This window comes from Antedon mediterranea, chromosome 11, assembly GCF_964355755.1.
Source record: "Antedon mediterranea chromosome 11, ecAntMedi1.1, whole genome shotgun sequence".
NCBI lineage: Eukaryota > Metazoa > Echinodermata > Crinoidea > Comatulida > Antedonidae > Antedon > Antedon mediterranea.
In genome coordinates, this window is record NC_092680.1 from 17466744 (window position 1) to 17484221 (window position 17478).

At 32.8% G+C, this 17478-nt stretch overlaps 2 protein-coding genes across 2 annotated transcripts; both read left to right on the forward strand.

Moving 5' to 3' along the window:
• Window positions 1–316: 316 nt before the first annotated feature.
• Window positions 317–2434, forward strand: LOC140063029 (uncharacterized). The gene has a single exon (XM_072109456.1). The coding sequence runs from the start codon at window positions 369–371 to the stop codon at window positions 1641–1643; it is 1275 nt and encodes a 424-aa protein (XP_071965557.1). The 5' UTR covers window positions 317–368; the 3' UTR covers window positions 1644–2434.
• Window positions 2435–11007: 8573 nt separating this feature from the next.
• LOC140062030 (uncharacterized) lies at window positions 11008–17094 on the forward strand. Its single transcript, XM_072108072.1, has 3 exons — window positions 11008–13877; window positions 13919–15025; window positions 15164–17094. Exons 1-3 carry the CDS (start codon window positions 11037–11039, stop codon window positions 15695–15697), a joined length of 4482 nt encoding a protein of 1493 aa, XP_071964173.1. The 5' UTR covers window positions 11008–11036; the 3' UTR covers window positions 15698–17094.
• Window positions 17095–17478: the final 384 nt, after the last annotated feature.

Below are 17478 nucleotides of genomic sequence, written 5' to 3' on the forward strand. Positions count from 1 at the left end.
TTGAAAATGTCTAAATGTATTATTATTAGGCCCTCTTTCCCTCTCTAGGCCTAGAATAGATAGCTAGTAGTAGGCTAGAGTAGAGGCCTATCATCATCATCATCTGACTTTCGGAATTTTTGCAAGTTCGAGAAGAGGCATTTATTGGGACCGCGGTGGTGGAAGCGTACAAGAGAGGCTTCGGTCTAAGCCAAGGTAGCCTAGCTAGGCTAGACAAGATTTATTGTTTAAAAATGAGAGGCGTTTTGGTTTTGACATTCAGTATACTATAAATAGAAATTTTACGTACACGTAATTTAAATACACTAAGTTAAAAAAAAATTTGGGTTGAGGCAAAAAACCAACATTAACAATATCATTCATAAATTATGAAATATAAATGTGAACACTGTGGAGATAAATTTGAGTTCATTGATTTGAAGGTGCATTTAGGAATACATCTAACATGGACTGTGGAAGAGTTGAAATGTGAATATGGGATAAAATTTAAAGAAAGTGGGAGTTTCAAAAGTCATTTGAGAATACACACAGGAGAGACACCATATGAATGTGAACATTGTGGGAAGAAATTTAAAGAACAAGGATCTTTGAAAAGTCATTTGATAATACACACAGGAGAGACACCATATGAATGTGAACATTGTAGGAAGAAATTTAAAAGAAGTGGGCCTTTGAAAAGTCATTTGAGAATACACACAGGAGAGACACCATATGAATGTGAAAATTGTAGGAAGAAATTTAAAAGAAGTAAGAATTTGAAAAGTCATTTGAGAATACACACAGGAGAGACACCCTATGAATGTGAACAATGTGGGAAGAAATTTAAAAGAAGTGAGCATTTGAAAATTCATTTGAGAATACACACAGCAGAGACACCATATGAATGTGAACATTGTGGGAAGAAATTTAAACAGAATGGGAATTTGAAAAGTCATTTGAGAATACACACAGGAGAGACACCATATGAATGTGAACCTTGTGGGAAGAAATTTAAAAGAAGTGAGCATTTGAAAAGTCATTTGAGAATACACACAGGAGAGACACCATATGAATGTGAACAATGTGGGAAGAAATTTAAACATAATGGGAATTTGAAAAGTCATTTGAGAATACACACAGGAGAGACACCATATGAATGTGAACATTGTGGGAAGAAATTTAAAAGAAGTGAGCATTTGAAAAGTCATTTGAGAATACACACAGGAGAGACACAATATGAATGTGAATGCGAAAATTGTAGGAAGAAATTTAAAAGAAGTAAGGATTTGAAAAGTCATTTGCGAATACACACAGGAGAGACACCATATGAATGTGAACATTGTGGGAAGAAATTTAAACAGAATGGGAATTTGAAAAGTCATTTGAGAATACACACAGGAGAGACACCATATGAATGTAAACATTGTGGAAAGAAATTTAAACAGAATGGGAATTTGAAAAGTCATTTGAGAATACACACAGGAGAGACACCATATGAATGTGAACATTGTGGAAAGAAATTTAAAGAAAGGGGGTCCTTGAAAAAACATTTGAGAATACACACAGGAGAGAAACCCTATGAATGTGAACATTGTGGGAAGAAATTCAAAAGAAGTGATCATTTGAAAATTCATTTAAGAAAACACAGGAGAGACACCATATGAATGTGAACATTGTGGGAAAACATTTAAACAAAGTGGGTCTTTGAAAATTCATTTGAGAATACACACAGGAGAGACACAACAATTATGAATGTGAACATTGTGGAAAAAAATTTAAAGAACGTGGATCTTTTAAAAAACATTTGCGAATACACACAGGACACCATAATATGAATGTGAACATTGTGAAAAGAAACTTAAGAATAAAGAGTGTTTAAAAAAAACATTTGAGAATACACATAGGAGAGACACCATATGAATGTGAACATTGTGGGAAGAAATGTCAACAACGTGGATCTTTGAAAAGTCATTTGAGAATACTATTTCAAGAATGTATCTGTATATGGATACAAATACAAGGTTCTGTGTAAAATGTACCGAAATACATTACAATGTATGAATGTAAAATGCTATCTTTAAACTGTTCTTGTTATCAACCATATTGCTTGGAAAAGTATTACTGTATATATACAAATATACAAAATACAAATATACAAAACTGCTTTAAAAAAGCATGTATAGCATGTGTAGCATTGATTATAAAAAAGTCTAAAAAAATGTATAATTGTTAAGATCTACACTATCACACTTTGTGACAAAAAATGTGATGTGCGTTGTGCCCATATATGGACATGATAAGGTCCTGCCACTGCCATATTTTGGCACATCAGTTTTTTTATATTGTAGACAGAGAGCTTTACAGGAATAGAAATTTGCATTAATATTAAATCAAAACAATTATGATCAAAGTATGTTTCATTGACCAAGTTTCTGCAGCATAACTATATAATAACAAGCTGAGATCTAATTGTTTACCTTTATTTTGTTAAAAATCTTGAATGTTAACGTCATGGTCAAAAGGTAAAAGTTTTACCAATATTTCGTTTTTTTAAAATATCTGGTGAAACTGTGATTCATTTTCACTGAACTTAAAAAAAAACTAAATAATCTGCTGCTAGTTAATGTACAGTAGTTATATTTATAAATATATAAAAAAAAAAATCAACGCTACGAGTGGATTTGTATACAGTTTGGTCTCTACAGGCTTGTTTCGTGAGTCGTGCAACTCACTCATCAGGAGACTATAATGAGAACCGTCAATTACAACGTTGCTTATAAGCACATTTTTTAATGTTAGCTGTTATGTAACAATGTTTTCTTTCTGTGCCGGTAGGCGGACACAAGTTCGTTACGTTTGTTTAATGTCGATAATTCAGGGTGGTGGATGATAAATAACTTCTCTTTGAGGCAGAGGCAGGTTGAATTTTTTGTTTGCGCTACTATATGCTTTAGTAGATGCCAAGGTGCGCCATGAGATTGAATAGTCTGTGTTGTCCTTGAGTGTCCAAATATGTTTACTGAGTTCGGTTGAGTTTCTAGAACGTGTATGACTGACTGAATGATGAGGTGTGATTTCTGTATCGTGTTTTAAAGTCATTTTCAGTGAGTCCGATAGAGTCGGGTTGGTGAACATCAGTCCAAAATACGCAGAATTTTTTCCAAAATACGTCAAGTTGAGGGTGCTATACTAATCCAAAATACGCGTGTCTTTCCAAAATACGTCGACTTGAGGGTGCTATTCATTTTCCAAAATACGCGAATTGTCCAAAATACGTTAACTTGAGGGCGCTATTCATTTTCCAAAATACGCGATTTGTCCAAAATGTGCCCAACATCGCTTTCAATTTAATGTACTTATGGTCTAATACAAATCACCTAATCTGAAATCTAACATAATAGTTATTTCATATAATATATAATAATAAAAAGAATATGGTATTGTAATTAAAATAATATCAATAATTAGTTAGAAGAAGTAAAGTAATTATTTTTTTACACGAAAACGGCAAAATACCCATAGTTAAAACAGTTAGTTAAAGTTCAAAATGGTTCGGCTAAGCGAGAGAGATCTAAATGTAACATTATTATGATCCTCAAACTGAACTATAATATCATCTTCAATCTTGATGAAAAGTATAGTAATAATAATTAAAACCCATTAGTGTTAAAATGTTTAAAATAATATTAATATTTGGTTATATAAGTAGTAGGCTAAGTAATCGTTTTTTACGCGAAAACGGCAAAATAAAAATGTTTTTATATTATGTTATATACATATGATTACCTTTACTTTAGGGTGTTTAATTGTTAAAAAATACCTGAAATGAAATGATGAATAGGCCTACGAGAAGGGGAAAAAAGAGGTGACTAGTTTAGAGTCACAACTGCACCTTAATTTTTCACAATAAATAATATATATATATTATATATATAAGATGGGGCGTATCAATTTGATCTCTGGTGCGCGTGCATACAACTAAGGGACTAGTGCTTTTCCGCCGGACCACGCCGAGAATATAAAGAGTCGCTATCAGATCGGCTTTGAACTATACCATGAAAGCGCCAGTGGCCTAATGGTTAGCACATCTGCATATCAAGCAGAAGATCCTAACATACAACAAATATTGATATATTGCCAATGGACTACCATACTACAAGAACTATTATCTAATATGATACAAACTGAACTTAAAACTTACCAAAATGGTTCATCTTTTCAATGTTGAAGATACAATCCTTTATAGTAATTTTTAAAACAGCCTCGCGTTTTGAAGGTTCGAATATTTTTTGGGAAAATTTGCGTATTTTGGAAAACTGTGCCTTCAATTTGGAGGGTATGTCGGATAACTTTCTTATTGTAGAAAATTAATAGCGCTACAAAAGTTGTTTTAAGTTGGATAACTCAAGTTGACGTATTTTGGAACGACTCGCGTATTTTGTATTTAGTATAGCGCCCTCAAGTTGACGTATTTTGGAAAAATTCTGTGTATTTTGGACTGATAGCGGATAATAGTTGGATAATTTTCAAATTTTAGAAAAATAATAGTGGCCTCAAGTTGACGTATTTTGGAAAATTACTAACGCCCTCAAGTTGACGTATTTTGGACAAATCGCGTATTTTGGAAAATGAATAGCGCCCTCAAGTCGACGTATTTTGGAAAGACTCGCGTATTTTGGATTAGTATAGCGCCCTCAACTTGACGTATTTTGGAAAAAATTCTGCGTATTTTGGACTGAATTTCACCAACCCTATTGGTCCGATATAGGTTTCCGAGGTGGATTTGTCTTTGCGTGTAACTGTGGCTTGATATTACAGATGATTGTAGGCATTTGTTTTTCTGTCGGCAGTTGCATGTTTTGTTTTCTTGCATTTTTTCCACGGATGTTGTTTCGGGCTGGTTGAGTATTCTCTTGTTGTGATCGACTGTCTATTATCTGTTTCATATTGTTCATACAACTGTAGATAATCTTGATTGATTTCCTTAGTTTGTTATATTTTGGAAAATGTTTGTCCACTAGGGATAGGAATTTCTGTCTGTAATAATCTATTTGCATAAAAGTGGTTACTATACGCGCGCCATAGTAAACATCGTCTCTGTCTGTTTCGAGACTAATTTAAAAGCCGGCTTTGTATTATAATTATGCTCGATAAATACGAATAAATATAATATTATTAGTCTGGTCAAAAATCACCCTCACCATGGTATGAGAACGTACCCTAATAAAATTCCATCCGTATGTTAATGTCATCCATTGGCAATGGGGGAAGCGGTGGGTGTGGCGGCGGGTGAAAGGGGAACATTAAAAATGTTGATACGATTCAGACGAATCCCAAACCAGCCACTTTGATACGCTTTAATTTGTGGAAAGTGAAAGTACCAGTATCATCTTTCGTATACGCGAAATGGATTCTCATTAAATGATTGGTTCTTACTTTTATTAGGATTATAATTGCTAGTGATAGTTAAAAAAAGTTGGAAAAAAAGAATGTCCAGATTAAAACCAGATAACTAGGAGATCATTACGCGTCCGATATAACATGCCCATAAAGTATAAACAATCCATCATGATAATAGGTATATTAGAGGCTGTAATGTGTTTAAATATATAAAATGCTTTTTTTCCATGATAAAAACAGAAATACATTCATAAAAATATAATATTCTGCCTCTTGTGTTAAAAAAAAGAAAAGAGGCATTAACTAACAAAACCGCATCGGGTTTCGTTTAATTATTAATACCTATAACCATCCGATAGAAGTATGACGAGTGAGGGCGCATATATATAAAGAGTTACGACATTGGATTTTAGTCACGTGATATGAAGATCAAGTTGTGTCAAACTTGTCTCCATTAATGCATGTAAAGTATAGGAGCAACAAAATACTTTTCAACATTTTCTTATATTTAAAAAAATGTAATTGCGCATTTTACGGTGAAATATCGACGTGCACAGCGTACAGAAGTACTTGCGGCAAAGAATATTGCGCGTGCGTGCGCTAGTAACGTTCGATTGATTGATTTTGGAACAAAACATCCTATAACAATTATGTAATATTTTCAATTCATGATGTATACTTTGATGACTAAATAAAATAATAAAGTGTCGTGGATATATTTGTTAATATACTGAAAAGGGTATGAACAATATTAAAATAATAAAGGCAAATTATTACAAATGAAATGATGAACGAGTCTCTGAATGTTAAGCCGATTTTCCACTAGGCGAATATGTTCGCGCGAATCGAAGGCGTCAGCTAATACGCATGCGTAGAGAAGGATTTGGAAGACGTAAACATAAATACACATGCGTACAAGCTCAAGCTGGCGCGTTCGATTCGCGCGAACAAATTCGCCAAGTGGAAAATCGGCTTTAATAACGTTGGCGGCGCAGTTTGTGTAAAAAACACACAGAAAGCCATAATATACTGCATAAAAAGAGGGGTGAATTTGTTTTTTGTATTGGTTCATTCTTTGATGTATCCTAACTTCCATGTAGGCCCTAGTATTTATTTTTTTGTTATTATAAAAAATATATATATATTTTAACAAATCAATACCATTAATAAAATTAATTACTAAAATAAAAACGGAATCTAAGCGTTATTTCATAGACAACAAAATCTAAAAATAATGCATGGAACTACAGTACAGGAAAACACTATACAAAAGAGACGCGCGCGCCCTCAGCGTGCAAATTCTTTGACACAAAAATGGCTTCTAATCTTCAATGTCGTAACTCTTTATTATTATTGTGGCTCTGCTGTAAAATTGCGTCGCCCAGTTTGACCTTTTAACCCCGTACTTCCGACCGATAATAGAGGTATATTCAGAGCGTCATTTCGACGATCGAGCATTCTCTACTTCTACGGAGCGCCATTTATGCCTTTATTTACTTACGAAATAGAAATAGTACTACGGTAGCTGCTCCAGTGGACCAAATTTAGCACTAGTGGAGCACAGTGATATAAAATAGAAATAAGTCACTGAATTTTAATATATTTTTGTATGTTAATACACTGTGCTCAAGTGGACCCAATTTGGAGCCAGTGGAGCACAGTGATATAAAATAGAAAAAAGTCACTGAATTTTAATATCTTTTCGTATGTTAATACATTGTGCTCAAGTGGACCCAATTTGGCGCCAGGAGAACACAGTGATATAAAATAGAAATAAGTCATTGAATGTTAATATATTTTCGTATGTTAATACACTGTGCTCAAGTGGACCTAATTTGGAGCACAGTGATATGAAATAGAAATAATAGAAATAAGTCATTGAATGTTAATATCTTTTCGTATGTTAATACACCGTGCTCAAGTGGACCCAATTTGGAGCCAGTGGAGCACAGTGATATAAAATAGAAATAAGTCACTGAATTTTAATATCTTTTCGTATGTTAATACATTGTGCTCAAGTGGACCCAATTTGGAGCCATGGGAGCACAATGATATAAAATAGAAATAAGTCATTGAATGTTAATATATTTTCGTATGTTAATACACTGTGCTCAAGTGGACCTAATTTGGAGCACAGTGATATGAAATAGAAATAATAGAAATAAGTCATTGAATGTTAATATCTTTTCGTATGTTAATACACCGTGCTCAAGTGGACCCAATTTGGAGCCAGTGGAGCACAGTGATATAAAATAGAAATAAGTCACTGAATTTTAATATCTTTTTGTATTTTAAACACTGTGCTCAACTGGACCCAATTTGGAGCTAGGGGAGCACAGTGATATAAAATAGAAATAAGTCACTGAATTTTAATATAATGTAAATGTAAACCCTTTCTTCATGTTAAATATTCTCGTGTCTATGTTTGTAAAAATGGTATTTTCTGTAGACTCTCGTCATTGTACAATTCATGTCTTTTAAAAAAATAATTCTTTAGATATTTTTAACTGTAATTTTTCTCAATTTAAATGTATTATTAATGAAATTATTTAAATTTTCTTTTTCATTTCTATATATTTATATTGGCTCATATTTTATAGTTTAGTTTTATTTTCAACCTGTTATTGGTGTTTTACATTGTTGGTTTGATATAAAGAATAAAGAATAAAGAATATTTTCGTATGTTAATACACTGTGCTCAAGTGGACCTAATTTGGCGCCAGTGGAGCACAGTGATATAAAATGGAAAAAGTCACTGAATTTTAATATCTTTTCGTATTTAATATACACTATGCTCAAGTGGACCCGATTTGGAGCCAGGGGAGCACTGTGATATAAAATAGAAATAAGTCACTGAATTTTAATATCTTTTCGTATGTTAATACACTGTGCTTACGTCGACCCAATTTGGCGCGTGCGCCAGTGAGCACAGTAATATAAAATAGAAAAAAGTCACTAAATTTTAATATCTTTTCGTCTGTTAATACACTGTGCTCAAGTGGACCCAATTTGGCACCAATGGGAGCACAGGGAAATAGTCACATACAAAAACATCGAGAAAAAATATTTCTGGAATTTAAAAATATTTCAAACTTGGTATATATGTTCAATATCGGTTACTCCATCCGTAAACCAAAAGAAAAAATAGTTTCAAGCCACATCAGTGATTTTAATAACTTGCGTTCGCTTAAGATAATACTTATGAAAAAACATACAATTCCGACACATATTATGTTAAACTCTAATAATGATTTTGACAACAAAAAAAACGGTTAGGAATTCGATTTTTCCCCTGTAAATTGAGCAACTTAAATTTAAAATATATATTGAAATCAAGGAGTATTTTTTTTTACAAAAGAAATGTTCGTATGTTAATACATTGTGCTCCAGTGGATCCAATTTGGCGCCAGTGGAGCACAGGGAAATAGTCACATACAAAAACTTCTAGAAAAAATATTTATCGAATTCAAAAATATTTCAAACTTGATATATAAGTTCAATATCGGTTACTCCATCCGTAATGTAAAAGAAAAATTAGTTTCAAGCCACATTTAGTGATTTTAATAACTTGCGTTTGTCTAAGATAAATACTTATGAAAGAACATACAATTCCAACACATTTTTTTAAACTTTAGCGATTAAAAAAAAGACATATGTTAAAAATATGAATTATGTAGTAACATATTGAACGTGTAGTAACCTATTGAACGTATACTACCAAATTTCAAATGTGTAGGACAATTATTTTATGACGATCAACATTTAAAGTTTAAAAAATGTGTTGGAATTCTATGTTCTATCATAAATATACATTTTAAACGAACGAAAATTACTAAAATCACTGATATGGCTTGAAACTAATTTTTCTTCTGCATTACGGATGGAGTAACCGATATTGAACTTATATACCAAGTTTTAAATATTTTTGAAATCCAGAAGTATTTTTTCTTGATGTTTTTGTATGTGACTATTTCCCTGTGCTCCACTGGCGCCAAATTGGATCCACTGGAGCACAGTGTATTAACATACGAACAGTTCTTTTGTAAAAAAAAAATACTCCTTGATTTCAATATATATTTCTTGGTATATTTTTAATTTAAGTTGCTCAATTTACAGGGAAAAAATCGAAATCCTAACCGGTTTTTTTTTGTAAAAATCATTATTAGAGTTTAACATATGTGTCGGAATTGTCTGTTTTTTCGTAAGTAGTATCTTAAGCAAACGCAAGTTATTAAAATCACTGACGTGGCTTGAAACTATTTTTTCTTTTGGTTTACGGATGGAGTAACCGATATTGAACAAATATACCATGTTTGAAATATTTTTTAATTCGAGAAGTATTTTTTCTCGATGTTTTTGTATGTGACTATAATTCCCTGTGCTCCCATTGGTGCCAAATTGGGTCCACTTGAGCACAGTGTATTGAAATACGAAAAGATATTATAATTTAGTGACTTTTTTCTATCTTATATCACTGTGTGCTCACTGGCGCGCGCGCCAAATTGGGTCCACGTGAGCACAGTGTATTAACATACGAAAAGATATTAAAAATCATTGACTTATTTCTATTTTATATCATTGTGCTCCCATGGCTCCAAATTGGGTCCACTTGAGCACACTGTTATTAACATACGAAAAGATATTAAAATTCAGTGACTTATTTCTATTTTATATCACTGTGCTCCCCTTGCTCCAAATAGGGTTGGGTCCACTTGAGCACAGTGTATTAACATACGAAAAAATATTAAAATTCAGTGATTTATTTTTATTTTATATCATTGTGTTCCCATGGCTCCAAATTGGGTCCACTTGAGCACACTGTTATTAACATACGAAAAGATATTAAAATTCAGTGACTTATTTCTATTTTATATCACTGTGCTCCTCACTGGCGCCAAATTGTGTCCACTTGAGCACAGTGTATTTACATACGAAAAGATATTAAAATTAGTGACTTATTTCTATTTTATATCACTGTGCTCCACCGGTGCTAAATTTGGTCCACTGGAGCAGTTACCGTAGTACTATTTCTAATTCGGAAGTAAATAAAGGCATAAATGGCGCCCCGTAGAAGTAGAGAATGCTCGATCGTCGAAATGACGCTCTGAATATACCTCGATAATAGATAGAAGAACAGGAGATTCTTCTGTTAATTATAAGTTCTTTGATTGGAACATTAACAAATATCTTCGATCGAAGTTTATTTTACAGAAAGATGCTTGAACTTTGAATGTGTGTATGCATTGCGCGCGATCCATGATAAGCAGAGAGATGTTTGAAAATGTCTAAATGTATTATTAGGCCCTAGCCTAGAGTAGATAGGTGTACTCTACTAGTAGTAGGCTAGTACTAGCTAGTAGCACAGAGTAGAGGCCTATCATCATCTGACTTTCGGAATTGCAAGTTCGAGAAGAGGCATTTATTGGGACCGCGGTGGTGGAAGCGGACAAGAGAGGCTTCGGTCTAAGCCAAGGTAGCCTAGCTAGGCTAGACAAGAGTTATTGTTTGAAAATGAGAGGCATTTTGGTTTTGACATTCAGCATCATTATATACTTACTATAAATAGAAATTTTACGTACACGTAATTTAAATACAGTAAGTTTAAAAAAAATTTGGGTTGAGCAAAAAACCAACATTAACAATATCATTCATAAATTATGAAATATAAATGTGAACACTGTGGAGATAAATTTGAGTTCATTGATTTGAAGGTGCATTTAGGAATACATCTAACATGGACTGTGGAAGAGTTGAAATGTGAATATGGGATAAAATTTAAAGAAAGTGGGAGTTTCAAAAGTCATTTGAGAATACACACAGGAGAGACACCATATGAATGTGAACATTGTGGGAAGAAATTTAAAGAACAAGGATCTTTGAAAAGTCATTTGATAATACACACAGGAGAGACACCATATGAATGTGAACATTGTAGGAAGAAATTTAAAAGAAGTGGGCCTTTGAAAAGTCATTTGAGAATACACACAGGAGAGACACCATATGAATGTGAACATTGTGGGAAGAAATTTAAAAGAAGTGAGCATTTGAAAAGTCATTTGAGAATACACACAAGAGAGAAATCATATGAATGTAAACAATGTGGGAAGAAATTTAAACTTAATGGGAATTTGAAAAGTCATTTGAGAATACACAAAGGAGAGACACAATGTGGTAAGAAATCTAAACAAAGTGGACCTTTCGAAAGATATTTGAGAAAACACACAGGCGAGAAAACATATGAATGTGAACATTGTAGGAAGAAATTTAAAAGAAGTGAGCATTTGAAAAGTCATTTGAGAATACACACAGGAGAGACACCATATGAATGTGAACATTGTGGAAAGAAATTTAAACTTAATGGGCATTTGAAAAGTCATTTGAGAATACACACAAGAGAGACACCATATGAATGTGAACATTGTGGGAAGAAATTTAAAAGAAGTGGGTCTTTCGAAAAACATTTGAGAATACACACAGGCGAGAAATCATATGAATGTGAACATTGTAGGAAGAAATTTAAAAGAAGTAAGAATTTGAAAAGTCATTTGAGAATACACACAGGAGAGACACCATATGAATGTGAAGAATGTGGGAAGAAATTTAAAAGAAGTGAGCATTTGAAAATTCATTTGAGAATACACACAGGAGAGACACCCTATGAATGTGAACATTGTGGGAAGAAATTTAAACATAATGGGAATTTGAAAAGTCATTTGAGAATACACACAGGAGAGACACCATATGAATGTGAACATTGTGGGAAGAAATTTAAAAGAAGTGAGCATTTGAAAAGGCATTTGAGAATACACACAGGAGAGACACCATATGAATGTGAACAATGTGGGAAGAAATTTAAACATAATGGGAATTTGAAAATTCATTTGAGAATACACACAGGAGAGACACCATATGAATGTGAACATTGTGGGAAGAAATTTAAAGAACAAGGATCTTTGAAAAGTCATTTGATAATACACACAGTAGAGACACCATATGAATGTGAACATTGTAGGAAGAAATTTAAAAGAAGTGGGCCTTTGAAAAGACATTTAAAAATACACACAGGAGAGAGATCATATGAATGTGAACATTGTGGGAAGAAATTTAAAAGAAGTGAGCATTTGAAAAGTCATTTGAGAATACACACAAGAGAGAAATCATATGAATGTAAACAATGTGGGAAGAAATTTAAACTTAATGGGAATTTGAAAAGTCATTTGAGAATACACAAAGGAGAGACACAATGTGGTAAGAAATCTAAACAAAGTGGACCTTTCGAAAGATATTTGAGAAAACACACAGGCGAGAAAACATATGAATGTGAACATTGTAGGAAGAAATTTAAAAGAAGTGAGCATTTGAAAAGTCATTTGAGAATACACACAGGAGAGACACCATATGAATGTGAACATTGTGGGAAGAAATTTAAAAGAAGTAAGAATTTGAAAAGTCATTTGAGAATACACACAGGAGAGACACCATATGAATGTGAACATTGTGGGAAGAAATTTAAAAGAAGTGAGCATTTGAAAAGTCATTTGAGAATACACACAAGAGAGAAATCATATGAATGTAAACAATGTGGGAAGAAATTTAAACTTAATGGGCATTTGAAAAGTCATTTGAGAATACACAAAGGAGAGACACCATATGAATGTGAACATTGTAGGAAGAAATTTAAAAGAAGTAAGAATTTGAAAAGTCATTTGAGAATACACACAGGAGAGACACCATATGAATGTGAACAATGTGGGAAGAAATTTAAAAGAAGTCAGCATTTGAAAATTCATTTCAGAATACACACAGGAGAGACACCATATGAATGTGAACATTGTGGGAAGAAATTTAAACAGAATGGGAATTTGAAAAGTCATTTGAGAATACACAAAAGAGAGACATCCTATGAATGTAAACAATGTGGGAAGCAATTTAAAGGAAGTGGGTCTTTCGAAAAACATTTGAGAATACACACAGACGAGAAATCATATGAATGTGAACATTGTGGGAAGAAATTTAAACATAATGGGAATTTGAAAAGTCATTTGAGAATACACACAGGAGAGACACCATATGAATGTGAACATTGTGGGAAGAAATTTAAACATAATGGGAATTTGAAAAGTCATTTGAGAATACACACAGGAGAGACACCATATGAATGTGAACATTGTGGGAAGAAATTTAAAAGAAGTGAGCATTTGAAAAGTCATTTGAGAATACACACAGGAGAGACACCATATGAATGTGAACAATGTGGGAAGAAATTTAAACATAATGGGAATTTGAAACTTCATTTGAGAATACACACAGGAGAGACACCATATGAATGTGAACATTGTGGAAAGAAATTTAAAGAAAGGGGGTCTTTGAAAAGACATTTGAGAATACACACAGGAGAGACATCATATGAATGTGAACATTGTGGAAAGAAATTTAAAGAAAGGGGGTCTTTGAAAAGACATTTGAGAATACACACAAGAGAAACACCTTATGAATGTTAACATTGTAGAAAGAAATTTAAAAGAAGTGAGCATTTGAAAAGTCATTTGAGAATACACCCTATGAATGTGAACATTGTGGAAAGAAATTTAAACTTAATGGGAATTTGAAAAGTCATTTGAGAATACACAAAGGAGAGACATCCTATGAATGTAAACAATGTGGGAAGCAATTTAAAGGAAGTGGGTCTTTCGAAAGATATTTGAGAAAACACACAGGCGAGAAAACATATGAATGTGAACATTGTAGGAAGAAATTTAAAAGAAGTGAGCATTTGAAAAGTCATTTGAGAATACACACAGGAGAGACACCATATGAATGTGAACATTGTGGAAAGAAATTTAAACTTAATGGGCATTTGAAAAGTCATTTGAGAATACACAAAGGAGAGACACCATATGAATGTGAACATTGTGGGAAGAAATTTAAAAGAAGTAAGAATTTGAAAAGTCATTTGAGAATACACACAGGAGAGACACCATATGAATGTGAACAATGTGGGAAGAAATTTAAAAGAAGTCAGCATTTGAAAATTCATTTCAGAATACACACAGGAGAGACACCATATGAATGTGAACATTGTGGGAAGAAATTTAAACAGAATGGGAATTTGAAAAGTCATTTGAGAATACACAAAAGAGAGACATCCTATGAATGTAAACAATGTGGGAAGCAATTTAAAGGAAGTGGGTCTTTCGAAAAACATTTGAGAATACACACAGACGAGAAATCATATGAATGTGAACATTGTGGGAAGAAATTTAAACATAATGGGAATTTGAAAAGTCATTTGAGAATACACACAGGAGAGACACCATATGAATGTGAACATTGTGGGAAGAAATTTAAACATAATGGGAATTTGAAAAGTCATTTGAGAATACACACAGGAGAGACACCATATGAATGTGAACATTGTGGGAAGAAATTTAAAAGAAGTGAGCATTTGAAAAGTCATTTGAGAATACACACAGGAGAGACACCATATGAATGTGAACAATGTGGGAAGAAATTTAAACATAATGGGAATTTGAAACTTCATTTGAGAATACACACAGGAGAGACACCATATGAATGTGAACATTGTGGAAAGAAATTTAAAGAAAGGGGGGTCTTTGAAAAGACATTTGAGAATACACACAGGAGAGACACCATATGAACGTGAACATTGTGGAAAGAAATTTAAAGAAAGGGGGTCTTTGAAAAGACATTTGAGAATACACACAAGAGAAACACCTTATGAATGTTAACATTGTAGAAAGAAATTTAAAAGAAGTGAGCATTTGAAAAGTCATTTGAGAATACACCCTATGAATGTGAACATTGTGGAAAGAAATTTAAACTTAATGGGAATTTGAAAAGTCATTTGAGAATACACAAAGGAGAGACATCCTATGAATGTAAACAATGTGGGAAGCAATTTAAAGGAAGTGGGTCTTTCGAAAAACATTTGAGAATACACACAGGCGAGAAATCATATGAATGTGAACATTGTAGGAAGAAATTTAAAAGAAGTGAGCATTTGAAAAGTCATTTGAGAATACACACAGGAGAGACACCATATGAATGTGAACATTGTAGGAAGAAATTTAAAAGAAGTGAGCATTTGAAAAGTCATTTGAGAATACACACAGGAGAGACACCCTATGAATGTGAACATTGTGGGAAGAAATTTAAAAGGATGCATGGATCAGGTATACAATACATGTCAAACGGTAGTGAGTTGTTGGCACTATTGAACACTGGTGACCAGGATGTAAATGATGCTACTAATTCAACAACAGAACAATTGTATGTGCATTCCATTACAGAGCTTTAAGAAATGTGAATGTGAATAGAATCCTAATTTAGAAGCTATAAATTCTTTTATAATTTAAGAGGATCTGATCTGTCTGTCTATATGTGGAAACAATCAAGGTATAAAAGATGGGCTAACCATGATGAACAAAGAGGTGTCTAGATAGGCCTATCATCATCTGACTTTCGGACAATGTAGGAAGAATTGTAAAAGAAGTAATAATTTAAACATTCATTTGAGAATACATACAGGAGAGACACCATATTATGTGTAGTGATTCTCTACAATAGGTTTCTATATCTGTTCTTTCTTTTGTTTTTATTTGTGTGTTCATGAAGAAAGCTCCATTGAGTAACCAATATCAGTATTGTAAATACTATGAACCTTTTTCTCTCTGAGCTGAAATCAAATGCCGCGTACATTACCTTATGGTTAGTCTGGGTTCCAGACGGAGGTTTGTTTTAATACAGTATTAGTAAAAAGATAAATATTTTGGCACATATGGCGTTTCATATGTATACTTCTTGATTTTGGTATTTTCACAAAAATCGAAATAAAAATAAATAAATAAAAAAAGACAATGAATATGGGGCAAGTCTACCTTATGATTTGCAAATTACATACCCATACACAAACGGACATAAACTTGTTATCCGTCACATTAAACAATGTACAAATATAAAACTACCGTCATTAAATAAATTCATATGATTCCAAATCAATCTATTAGGCCTAATTGTTTTAGTTGAACCAAAATAATGTACTTTTAGAGTTATAAGAAACTCATTTTCTTTTTATTTTTAAACATGACCCACACGTGTTATCTAACACAGATCATGTCAAATGATTGTGCAGATGAAAAGGAAACGCATAAGAGAGAGACTGTATTCTTAAAGAAAGGAAATATATAACATCAATGATATAACGGCGAATGTGTCTTGCACACATGATTGTCCAGAGGCTTAAAGGGAAACGCTCAAAAGTAAAAGTACGATTTTTAAAAAGGAAGAAGATCTAAAAAACGATATAAAAAAGATATTATGTGGTCAAACAACAAAACAGTTTACTCTGAAACGATCATAAGTAGGTAATTTATTTTACTGAATCAATTAAGGTGTTTATTAAGAGCAAGTTTTAGTATGAAATTAATGTTGTATGTATTTAAATCAATAGGTGTAAATTTGATATAATAATTGAAACTGTTTACATTACTACTATCTTTACATTTTGTTATTAAAAAAGTTTATATCTACAGTTAGCAGGTATTCTATCTATAATCACAATCAACACGTTTAAGTTGATATGGTGGAGTGATTTGTTAAAATGCATACAATTAAATTGGATCAACCATAATCGATAGTTGTTAAATTTGCATGAGATGATTACATTATAAATTTGTCTCCAATAAATATGGATAAACCTCATATAGCTTTAATGTTTGATTTAGATACAGTACAGTAATTATTTTATTTGGGGAAAATGTCCTAAAATACTGTACCTAAAGCGTGGTTCCCACTAGTGACGCAACACAAGGACGTAACGCAACGCAAGTGAATTGACCAATCACAAGCGATGGCTTATTCACTTGTGATTGCTAACTGTCTATAACTTCGCTTGTCATTGGTTAAAACGCTTGCGTTGCGTTTACGTCCTTGCGTTACGTTCTAGTGGGAACTAAGCTTTAGCTACACTAAATACAGACAACTGTCTAAAAAATTATAGTAAAACTCTAATATTTTTGAGAACTTGAGAACTTCATTTAGTTAACGTATATGGGGATTTAGAGGCTGCTGTGTCGGTTC

Bases quoted from the DNA above. Each gene is read 5' to 3' on its own strand.
- LOC140063029 (XM_072109456.1), top strand. From the start codon at position 369: ATGAAATATAAATGTGAACACTGTGGAGATAAATTTGAGTTCATTGAT.
- LOC140062030 (XM_072108072.1), top strand. From the start codon at position 11,037: ATGAAATATAAATGTGAACACTGTGGAGATAAATTTGAGTTCATTGAT. The intron at 13,878-13,918 runs TAACATTGTAGA...TGAGCATTTGAA, and splicing joins GAGAAACACCTTATGAATGT to AAGTCATTTGAGAATACACC. The intron at 15,026-15,163 runs GACACCATATGA...AAGTGAGCATTT, and splicing joins TTGAGAATACACACAGGAGA to GAAAAGTCATTTGAGAATAC.